This window comes from Poecilia reticulata, chromosome 20 (assembly GCF_904066995.2).
Source record: "Poecilia reticulata chromosome 20, P_reticulata-male-v2, whole genome shotgun sequence".
Classification (NCBI taxonomy): Eukaryota; Metazoa; Chordata; class Actinopteri; order Cyprinodontiformes; family Poeciliidae; genus Poecilia; species Poecilia reticulata.
Genome location: NC_088849.1, coordinates 22,235,086 through 22,246,591, shown reverse-complemented (window position 1 = coordinate 22,246,591; position 11,506 = coordinate 22,235,086). Strand labels below are relative to the sequence as shown.

At 35.9% G+C, this 11,506-nt stretch overlaps 1 protein-coding gene and 1 long non-coding RNA gene across 4 annotated transcripts; one reads left to right on the top strand and one right to left on the bottom strand.

The window, feature by feature from the left end:
- The first annotated feature begins 6,162 nt into the window (after window positions 1–6,162).
- On the top strand, window positions 6,163–11,225 carry LOC103456739 (uncharacterized). Of its 3 annotated transcripts, none has more exons than XM_081601720.1 (5): window positions 6,163–6,694; window positions 9,727–9,860; window positions 10,040–10,306; window positions 10,700–10,808; window positions 10,924–11,225. In XM_081601720.1, exons 1-3 carry the CDS (start codon window positions 6,535–6,537, stop codon window positions 10,217–10,219), a joined length of 474 nt encoding a protein of 157 aa, XP_081457846.1. In that variant the 5' UTR covers window positions 6,163–6,534; the 3' UTR covers window positions 10,220–10,306; window positions 10,700–10,808; window positions 10,924–11,225. The 3 variants fall into 3 exon arrangements, 1 of the variants encoding a protein (XP_081457846.1); XR_014085383.1 differs by having other exon boundaries at window positions 6,164–6,694; window positions 9,727–9,951; XR_001776001.2 differs by lacking the exon at window positions 6,163–6,694 and having other exon boundaries at window positions 9,427–9,951.
- On the bottom strand, window positions 6,439–9,181 carry LOC145549414 (uncharacterized). The gene is made up of 2 exons (XR_014085384.1): window positions 9,071–9,181; window positions 6,439–6,775 (listed from the first exon to the last, which is right to left on the bottom strand). It is a non-coding gene; the product is annotated as an uncharacterized LOC145549414 (long non-coding RNA).
- Window positions 11,226–11,506: the final 281 nt, after the last annotated feature.

Below are 11,506 nucleotides of genomic sequence, written 5' to 3'. Positions count from 1 at the left end.
AATCAGTCCATGACATAAAAGAAAACACAACTACAGTTGAGTCAACCTGTTAGTTGCAAATCATTTTAATAACTAAAAAGAGATTACACAGTTAAATAGGGATCTATAGACCCGACTATTACTCACCATCTCCTCCTCAGATGCTGGGGACAGGGTCTCGGGTCGGGTCCCTCTGGTTGGAAAGGGGTGCAGGTTTTAATGTTTTCATCTTTATTTATTTATGAATTTTTTTATCTTCCTCTTTTTTACTGTTTATTCAATGTTACTGTGTTTCTGTTTTTAATGTTGTAAAGCACTTTGAAATGCCTTGCTGCTGAAATGTGCTATACAAATAAAGTTTGATTTTATTTTGATTTAAACATTAATTTCATAAATCTTTGTGATAATATTGCATATGCTACTGTGCTCTAATATTTATTGAAGTACATTTTGAGTGACAAGGCTTCAGTTTCAGCAGCAGGTGTCACTAGTGAGCAATGAGCTGGAAAGATTCATCATTTCTTCATGAAGCTTCATTTGGCCGTCAGTAAGAGGACAGGAAACTGTTGGTCAGGGAGCTGAAGCACATGGAAACATGGTCACTCTTACCGTGTATGATCGATAAGAATGATCAGTTGATTATCTGTGGCTGTGGGGAAGCTGCAGCTCCACAGAACCGCCCAGTTTGCCTCACCCACTTATTTGCTTATAAACCAGTTAGACCAGCCTGGCGATGCTCAGTAGTTGAAAGAGTGAGATGGAAAGTAAATAACACCAAAGAGATTACACCGATAAATAGGGGTCAATAGACCCTACTATTGCTCAGTAGGGTCTGTTGACCCTACTGACCCAAAACATTCACCACATTGTGGTGAAATGTTCAACAAGTTTAGCATTATTTCTATTTATCAAATAGAGATAACTTTGGTAATTCCAGCTAAACTAAACCAAGAACGGTTTAGTCTGATTTAGCTTTAGACTGAAAAAAATGCAAACATCTCTTTGTTTTCTGAATGTAAATATCTGGTTTCATTCCATCTCCTCCTGCAGATCCCACAGTGACGTGTGTTTTCAGACAGAACTGCACTTTACCCTGTAATGTTGATCCCAGTTCAGATACAATCGTCCACTGGGATCTCATAACATCAGGAGGACTTAATGTCCACTCCTACTTCAATGGTCAGGACCAACTGGGATGGCAGGACCAGCAGTTCAAAGGTCGGACGTCTCTGTTTAAAGATCTGATCTCCAGAGGAAACGCCTCCTTAATGCTGACAGGAGTGAAGATCCAGGATGAAGGAAGATACAGCTGCTACAGCAGCACAGAGAGAGGAAACAGGAAAACATTCATTCAGCTAAAGGTTGAAGGTAAACTGGCTTTATTGTGCTAGATTTTAGTTAGTGACATTTACCTCTCTTTACTATTCTTGATGTGTTTATTTGCTTGGTTTGCAGTTGTAATAAAAATCAGTATAAAGGAGATAGAAAACAGGCTCATCTGCAGCTCAGAGGGAATCTACCTTAAACCTGAACTAATGTGGTCCGTCAGGCCTCCATCGAAGTTGAAGCTCCACAGCCCAACGATGGTCCATCAGACTGAAGAGCAGGTTTACAGCATCAGCAGCTCTCTTTTAGTGTTTGACAGTCTTTATGATCTGACGTACAGCTGCACCGTCAGCGGCGGCAGAAACACGACGACAGTCTCTTTCCTTAAAATAAGTAAGTACATTTTTTTAAATGTTAGCTTCATTCAGCTGCATCTTTCTTTTTTTTAGAAAAATGCAGCTGTAGTGCAAATTTAAAGATGTGCTACATCTTTAAATTTAAGTCAAGGCATGTAAAGCAAACGAAGAAAGCACCTGTGGTGCAAATCAAAGAGAAATATAACATCACATGATTTTCTTTTGACTTGGTTCGCAGATAATATTTTTGTTATTGCACTACTTTTCAGTAACAGGCAGATTAACACCACTGCTTTATACTAGAAGCACTCAAAGATCATCCACAGGCACATGAGTTTACATCTGACTTTTTTTCTTCCCAGAGAAAGTTATGGACACTCAAAGTATAGTAACTTCACTGATATTTGCCATAACTCTTGGGACATCTCCTGTCTGGGTAACAGCAATCATAGGATGTAAGATAAGACCCTGACTTTACTTTTTAAATTATTTTTGAACATGCTTGTTTGTGTTGAATATGTTGTCATCTGATTTGCCAGATCTTTATTATGCAAGAGCCAAAAAAAAAACTGCTGCAACAGAGCAGTACATCAGCAGTAAGTGAATAAATACATAAATAAATCACAATGTAGTTCTGTATAATCTTAGAAGAAAAGTGAATGTGTTCATAAAATATTAATGTTAAGATAAACCATATTTTCCTCTTCCCAGGTCAAACAGAGCTGTAAACCAACAGTAAGTAAATAATCAAAAAATACTTTTCTCTGTTGTATGTTGTTGTGCTCTAAAATGAGTGTAGCATGTTTTAGCTTTTTATACTAGAACAGGTTTAACTCATGTCTAAAGCAAACAAATCAACCTTTCTTCATTAAACATTTAACAATTCTGGTTCTAGAATTGATGGCAGCGAGTTGAAGAAGCTCTGGAATCTCCAGGAGTAATTTTTTGATCAGGTTAATCTGAATGAATCTTTTAAATAAGGGTGTTTTATTGTATATGAAGAGAATTAACACAAGAGCAGGAGGAAGGGAAAGGGGGATTGCACACATTTGTATCATCATAACAATTTGACAAAGTATTTACTGTAATATGGGAAATTTACAGAAAAATGCTAATACAAAAGCACAGCAGGAAACTGGTAAAATACAGTTGTTTCCTGGCCAAAATGGGAGACTTGTAGCGCAACGTGAAGCTCTACATCATTCACAACAAACATTAACTTGCCATTAACAAAGATATAGCAGGACGGATCATCCGGGAAATGATGGACAGGGAGAACTTGATTAAAACTACTTGGATATCCAATAAATTCTGGGGTTTATTATGCATCTCTGCTTATTTCCAAGCCCAAAGTAAGAAACTTCACGTTCAAAAACCAAGCCCATGATGATGTGTATTGAAAACAAAAATATCAGCCATTTGGGACAAATAAAGTATTTTTGATTTGACTCACTGACCACAGTCACCATAATGGTACAACAAAAATACAGTACAGTGTCTCTAAAATGGAAGATATTCTCTCACCATTTTTTATTTTGTATCAGGCATGATGGGGCTAATTCTCCAAAGTAAGCGAAGTTAGCCCTCAAAGTTGAAACCAAACCAAAGTATTTAATTTTTTTAAATCCCTGATTTTTATGGATAAACACCATAACAACTGAACAAACTTGAAATTCATCGAGCCCAACATAAAACCAGATCAGTATGTAATTGCTTTAGATTGTTCTGCAGCAGTGGCGGTTTCTGATATAGGCAACATAGGCAAACACTCAGGGTGGTATCTTGTGCGGGGGCAGCATGAGGCACCCCATGGCTCCTCCTGGTTCTCTGCTAAAGCAGTCTTGGTTGAGGGCTCACCAGGGTTGTTCACCCAGGGTGCCAAACATGCAAGGACAACCTCTGCTCTGCAGAAATCTTACCTATATCCAAGTAGAAATAAAATTTGTTTTATTCTGATTTAAAGTTTTTCTGCCTGCTCATATTGTAGGAACTCGGCTGAATCTCTGCATCTTAAGAACACTACAGTTTAGCTCTACTGGTACAAGATGAGGAACGACAGGACAACATCTGTTTGAGCAAGAAGAACCCAACCGGAAACAAGGACTGAAGATAAACTGTTGTACTAAAAAAAAAAAAAAAAAAACATTACAAAACTGTGAGATAATACCAGATCCTTTTATTCTACATGATTGTTCAGGGTAATTGTTTTTTTTTTAAGTTGCTGTTTGCCAAAGGTGCAGCAGAAACATGAGACAAGAGGAGATTCATGGGTGAATAGAAAGTTAGCACAAAAACCAGTCAGAGCAGATTTTCCTTTGGACTCAGCAGAGAAATATAATCTCTGTAACAGAAAAGACAGAAACAGCTTTGGTTCAATGGTCCTCATGTCTGGAACAAACTGCCTAAAATCCTGAGATGTGCAGAAAGACTTGGTTCCTTTAAATCAGGAAGACCTGAGAGTTTGTGGCAATCTCATGTGGATGGGAAGAGTCGGATATGGATGGTGGTTAAGGAGAGTAAAGACACAGAGAAAAACATCCATATTGGAACTTAAAATAATCTAGAATCCTGTGTATTGTTTGGAATTGTGTTAATTAATGTATTTATGATGACTGACCTTAATTGTTCCACCACTAACGGTCACAACTTAATTCTGCTATTGTAGTTTAATCATTTCTGTCCATTTGAATGTGGTGAAGTCATGTGCTTTTTTCTTTCGCAACAGATAAAAGGAAACATATACCATATGCATGGACATTTTACAGTATGTTAGTGATCCATTGGTGGAATCTAAGCTTTTATCTTAATAAGTTTCCCCTGAAACGAAAGTCTGCTATGCAACCAATTTAAGTCTGCTTGTATTTAATGGTTTGAACCAAGAACAGCAACCCAGAGAAGAAAGTGAAAGCAGGTTGGAGATTTTGTTGTTGGTTTCTGGTCAGAGATGTGAAAGAGATGGACTGGTGATAAACAGCTGAGCAAACGCAAAGTATTACAAAACCAGGAAGAAGAGGATTACCTGACATTAGCATTTCCATTACAAATGTGAACAATTCCGCTAATGTTGGGAAAAAAAAACAACATAAATTTGCAATTGAGTTGTTTCAATTAAATAAGAGACACAATTAAAATCACACTACTGGTCTTTTCCACTAAGACCAGTAGTAAATAGTCATGTAATAATCATGTGATCTGGTTGTTGATCACATGAAATGTATGATGTGAAAAAGTGTTTCCATTGCAGTTTTGTGAAACACATTAATACAGCTGGACAGCTGGAAAACCACAACATTCAAGTGCAAATACATAAAAAGTTTTTGGTAACACTTGATTTGAATGGGTGTGCATAAGACTGACATGACACTGTCATAAAGGAGTCGTTATGAAAGTCTATGAAGACGTCTTTATGTTCATGACAGTTGTCATGAAGTGTAATTCGGTAAATAATGACACTTTTAATGCAAAGTTGCTCTAAAAGTTGCATTAAAAGAGCCAACTTTGGATAATTTTGTAAATAATGATAATTTAATGAAAAGTTGGCATTTTTAATGGACTTTCAATGCAACTTTTAGAGCAACTTTGGATTAAAAGTGTCATTATTCACCGAATTACACTTCATGACAACAGCCAAACATTCATAAAGACTCCTTTATGTTTATGACAGTGTCATGTCATTTTTATGCACACCCCTTCAAATAAAGTGTTACCGTTTATTTTAACTCAAGTTTTTAAAAATCACTTTGTGTCCTTTAAGCAAATTTGTATGTATGATTAAAATTTGCACAATTATATGATCAGTTAAGGATGATTTCCCTGGAGATTGTCTTTGGAGATTTGGACCTTAAATAACTTGGATCTTCTTAAAAGAACTGAGGATTAGTTGGTGTGTGTTTACTGGTTCGCCCGCAGGACCCTGAAGAGGGAATAACTACATGTTGGAGAACAAGGACATCCACTTGGAGAGTTCACACACAGTTACTTCATGGTCAGATCTCCAGACCTCTCAGGTCTTCTGGTTCTGGCATCACCAGAGCCAGAACCAAGCAAGGTTCTGGCTTGCAGAATAAAGTTGTGACTGTTTGTAGAACTTCCAGAACCGAAAAACTGGCTAAACATTTACTTCTTTTAAATCAAGGCTAGGTTATTAGAGTTTATATAACTTTTTACTTCTCTTTATTTTAATACATAGCTTATTTTTTTATTGTTATATTTTTTATAATGTAAAGCAGCTTGAACTGCCTTATTGCTGAAATAATATACAAATAAACTTGATTTGACCATCAGTGGAATGAAGGCTTTTTTTTGTGCTTTTACATATACATGTTTTATGTTTGCTACAACTACACAAAACATTTATATGTATCCCTAAAATTGTATCCTAATTTAGGGATGTTATCCCTAATTTTAGGAATAGTTGTAGTTGTGGTGTTCAAAAAAAGCAAAATGAAAAATTTTAAACACACACACATATATATATATATATATATTCCTTAGCCTTAAACTTGACTATGGTGACTATAAACATGAAATAATTAATTTACATCTGGCTGAACTGATTTTTGAACAAGTTCTAGTTAAGGATCATTTGTCCTAAACCAGCAAGTGAACCAATAAACTCAAAACATGGATAATGTAGGGAGTCCAAGGCTGCCATCTTGTGGTCATGGTGGTGTTGTGTTTTAACAGTGTTCGTTTTGAAAAAACTTTTATGTTGCAGTTATTAAAGGGAATAAAGTGAAATTTTTTAATGCATTAAAAAAAATTCAAGAAATAAATATTGTCATTACTTGATTAGATACATTTATTTTGACAAAAACTCCAACTTCCTGATGTTTTCTTTTGGAACTAAAATGTGAGAGAACCGTTGACTGGAATGTGGTTCTACAACATTCATCCAGTACATCAGGTTTCAGTCACTGTGACGCTCCCTGTGGACATTTACGAACAATGTCTGATCAACAACAACATGGCAGAGACATTTTACTTTAAAACATTTCTGTTTATGTTTTTTCTTCTGTCTGTTTCTGCATCAGGTGAGTTAAACATATATTGTTCTTTGTTCCTCTGATGTCAACATGAAGATGGTTTGTTGTGATTTTCTTCTGGTTTTCAACCTGATGAGCAAAAACCAGGAAACAGAATCACTGAGGATGTTTCATAAAACTTAGTGGCAGAAAATACTGTAAAATAAAGAGATTACTGAAGAATGATCTATTTCTTACCATCACTTTCTATATTCAGACTGTATTTAAAAAGAAAAGTTTTGCTTTATAAAGTAAACCTGATTTCAGAATATAGACTAAATAAAGACACTGAGTTTCATCGGCTGGAAGTTTTGGTCTGATTTTCATTTAGATGCTCATATTAAGGATAAAATTAATGTTTTGCTCAACAGAACCTTGTTCATTTAAATTATATATTAAAAATATTCCGACATTATTTCTAATTCAAATTGTGTCAAACTGACCTAAAACTTTCAAACTGCATAGAATAAGAATAAAAAACTTCAGTGGGTGTGTTCAGTATATTTTTTCCTTTTTTAATAAACAGGTTTTTCTTTCGACTTTCTATTTCTTTAATTAACACCGATAACATGAAACCAAATGTGAGATGAGATACAATATATAAAATTTTATAACTGGGTAAAGACAAAGACATTCATAAATTAAAGCCCTTAACCTGACAGAATATTATCTTTACTTCCACTTTAAACAGAAAAAGTAAAATATTTTTCATTTTGGCTCAAAGTTCTGAAGTAAAATCAAACTCTGTGGATTCAGAATGATGATACATTTAGAAATGTGTCATTACTTCATTCAGCTCTTTAGCATCCAAATAAAAGCTCTTAGTGAAATCTTATCTAACATGACTGAAGACATTTTTCTTTCTAAGGAACTGAAGCAACAGAACCAGTTTTCTCTCTCATTCATCTAAACTCACAGCTCTACAAACGTCCTGTTTGAGAAAGTAGTTTAATGTTTTACCTTTAAAATTAAATTCTGTTTTCTGATTATTTAAACCATCTGAAGTTATTCCAGCTTGTAGTTCTTGAAAATTTTCTTAAATATTTAACTAATTAATATATCTTTTTATAATTTACAATATAGTGGATCCAAGGTTTTCCCCCAGAAAACTTGCTAAGCCCGGTGGTCGGGGCGCCGAGGCGGTGGCAGTCCACCGAGTTTATTAAAAGATCTCTAGGTGACAGAAAATGTAAAAATATGACTCGGTAATTATACGTTACGGGAAAACATCGCCAGTGAAACACTTTTTTAAAAACACAACTAGTCTTAAAAACAACAAATCAAAACATACAATTAAAATGAACATCAATTATGTCCACTTGTGTTTAATCCAAATTAAGTCAGAGGCTCCATCAGGCTAATATTTTAACACAGATACATAAATGTAACACTTGTTTATTGAGATGATCAATGCTGCTCAATTGGATTTAATGGTTTCAGCATACATAGATGACAAGATTTTAAGTTTACTTTGTAAAAGTTCAAAAAACAATATTCAGTAGTTAGCTTGTTTTGTTACCATAGCAACCATCTGATGCTGTGAGTTTAATCTTTGAGTTTCACCTCCGTTTGTTCACAAATACAAATTAGTAAACTGCAATTATAATTTATTGCTTTTTAGGTTTGCCAATTAAACTACTACCCCCCTCTCAGATTTCCCTGAATTTAACACAGAATTTGTTAGAGGTGTTGATGTTTTTAGCAACAAAAGGGGCCCCTCAGTCATATTCTGCTCCAGGCCTCATACACCCTTGGACCGGCCCTGCCTGATGAGGTAATCTGCTGCACTGCGCAGAGATGCGCAACAAATGGGAGATTTAATTCAATGCTGCTAATGTGGCTTCAGTAGCTCTTCCATTTTGAGTCTGTAGTTTTTAATAAGCATCACAGAAACTGTTTGGTTTCATATACAGAGCTTTTCTGATCTCCGTGCGCATCAACTCTGACTTGCTAAGCCCGGTGGTATTAGCAAGTCAGAGTCTAGTAAGCATTTAGCTTACTAAAAGCTAAGCATTTAGTAAGCTAAATGCTAACTAACTGAAAAATAATACTAAACATAATAAGAAAATAATATAAAATCAGCTTGATGCGCGACTGCGAGGCGACCGTGAAAACTCCTCACCGGGCTGAACCCGCATGTTGAGATTAGCGCTGGTTCGTTAATCACTAACTCTTCGGCCAACCGGGAACACATACAGGGAAGACGAGGCCAAACGCTGGGCAGCATTTTAAGATGTAAACGCCCCACATAATTCTTTGTTCACAAATATAAATCATTCTCATCGCTCACTCAACCTGCATCTCTGAAAGCGACTACAAGTTATTTCTGCTGTTCACGCAGAGCTGCGCAACCAGAGCTAACCAGAGTGATGTTTAAACTCCTACCTTGATGTCAGCCTGAGAAAAGGAAAGGACGGTTGCGCGATCCGCGCTGAGCTAAACTTCATCAAGCAGCGGCGCCAGCGGTGTGATTGGTCCGCGCGCCGCCGGTGTTCTGGTAGGAAGGATTTAAGGGTAGCACATAGTCAGAACACCGGCTTTAAATGCTTAAACTATAAACCTATCTATTATAAACTCATCTTTTAAGAATAAATCTGCTCCGCCAGTGAAACACACAGAGCAACAGAGGCGCTTGCAATCCGGCTTAAAAAAAGTGTGTTTATTATTATTATTATTATTATTATTATTATTATTATTATTATTATTATTATTATTATTATTATTATTATTTTCCTAATAACATAAACAAGCAACGCTTCGTAGCTTTTTTTTTAAACAAATTTATTGCATATTTATACTTCAAACTTAATACCGCACAAACAAGCTTCTCTTCAAAATAAAAGCACTAATCACCACCAGGTGTCACAGATCAGCGAACAACCGGGAGCATTTTAACCCTTTAGTAACCAATTACAACATGAACAGCCTGAAAATGAAACGAGACGCATTGTAGTTATTTAATAATTATGAATCTGATTTGGTGACAGAAAATCTAAACATGAAATCTGATCTGAAGTTAAAATAATTCCTTCCTGCTGCAGATCCAGAGCTTCTGGTTCACTCCTACTATGAGGGCAGAGACCAGCTGGGTCACCAGAACCAGAACTTTCAGAACCGGACGTCACTGTTTCTGGATCAGATCTCCAGAGGAAACGCCTACCAGCTGCTGAAGGAGGTGAATATTCAGGATGAGGGAAGATGTAAATGTTACACCAGCACTGCCAGTGCAGGATTTAAAGAATAATTTATAAACCTGAAGACAGAAGGTAGAACTGAGTTAATATCTATTTAACTTCTATTTCCAGCTGATTTTCTTTGGTGTTTCAGTTTTGATGCATTTCCTTCTGTTTTCAGCTCCAGTCTCTGACATCAGGATCCATCAGGATGGAAACAGGATCACCTGCAGCTCAGAGGGGATCTACCCTCAACCTGAACTCACCTGGTCCACTGAGCCTCCATCAAATATCAATCTGGATGAGAGTATCAGGGTTCAGCAAACTGAAGATCAGCTTTACAACATCAGCAGCTCTCTGAAGATTTCAGATGAATATCCAGATCTGATCTACAGCTGCACCATCAGAACCAGGAGCAGCAACAGGACAGAAACTTATAAAATAACAGGTGAGAAAACCAGAACAAATGCTTATATGTTTTAATTTTGAATATATTTTTTATTTTCAGAAGAAGACTAAATCTTTATTTTCTCCTCTCTGATAGTAAAAACTTGTTAGAGGCTGAAGGATAAGTTTTATCTCCAAACATTACAAATCTAGAAACAGAATCAACTGAATCAGAACACGGTGCAGTTTTTTCTCAGATACAGAAGTGATGACATTCCTTTGCCTTTTTGCATATTAAATATTATTTTTCTCATCTGCAAAAAAGTCCAATAACCTCATTGTGCTGCTGCAGGTCGGCTGTCAATACAAAACTATTGGATGCGTTTAATTAATGAATAAAATTGAGTTATAAATCACACAAAGGCTCTAAACTTTTCCATTTTTTTTTATGCAGAATTTTTACAGCCAGATGAAGATTCACACAAGAGGTTGATTGGTGGTTTGATTGCATCAGCAGTGACGGGGCTAATTATAGGAGTGATTGTCTGGTGTTTTTGTAAAAGGTAAAACTACTTTCTATGTTCTGTTAAATTTACTGTTTTTCTCTGAGCTAAATATTTCTCTCATTCTAAACGAAATGAGCCATTTATTCATTTTCTGTCTGCTTTATTATTTCAGACGACTTAAAAGTAAAAAGAGTAAATATGGAACAAAATCAGCATCAGAGGAAAAATGACTGGAAACAAGACAAGAAAACACAACAATGATCCAAAACATGAAGAATCAACTGACCACAAAATGACACAGAACTGAAGTTCATGACAGCAGAGCTGGACGATAATGAAACTTTGATGAACTTCAAGAACTTCAGTTGAAGGAAATGAGATAAAAACTGTAAATTAATATAATTATTTCATGTTGAAGTGCTTTGTTTTTTTCTGCCTTGAATATATATTTTTTAATAAAGTGTTAAATTGCTTGATTCACTCAGAAACGTTTTTTACTTGCACAGTTTAGGAACCATTTTCATAATTAGTCCCTGCAGAGAGATCATGCTGTGGTTGTTGTTTCCATGGAGACAGGGCCTAAATGTTAACACATGGTGGTGGCAGTATCATGCTGTGGTGTTTTTTTTTCTTCAGCAGGAGCAGCAGAGCTGTTCAGAGTTGATTGAGAGACGGATGGAGACATGTGGAAGAAAGTGCAGAAGGTTTGTTCTTAAGAGGAAAAACACAAACATTTCATCCATTTTCTTCCACCG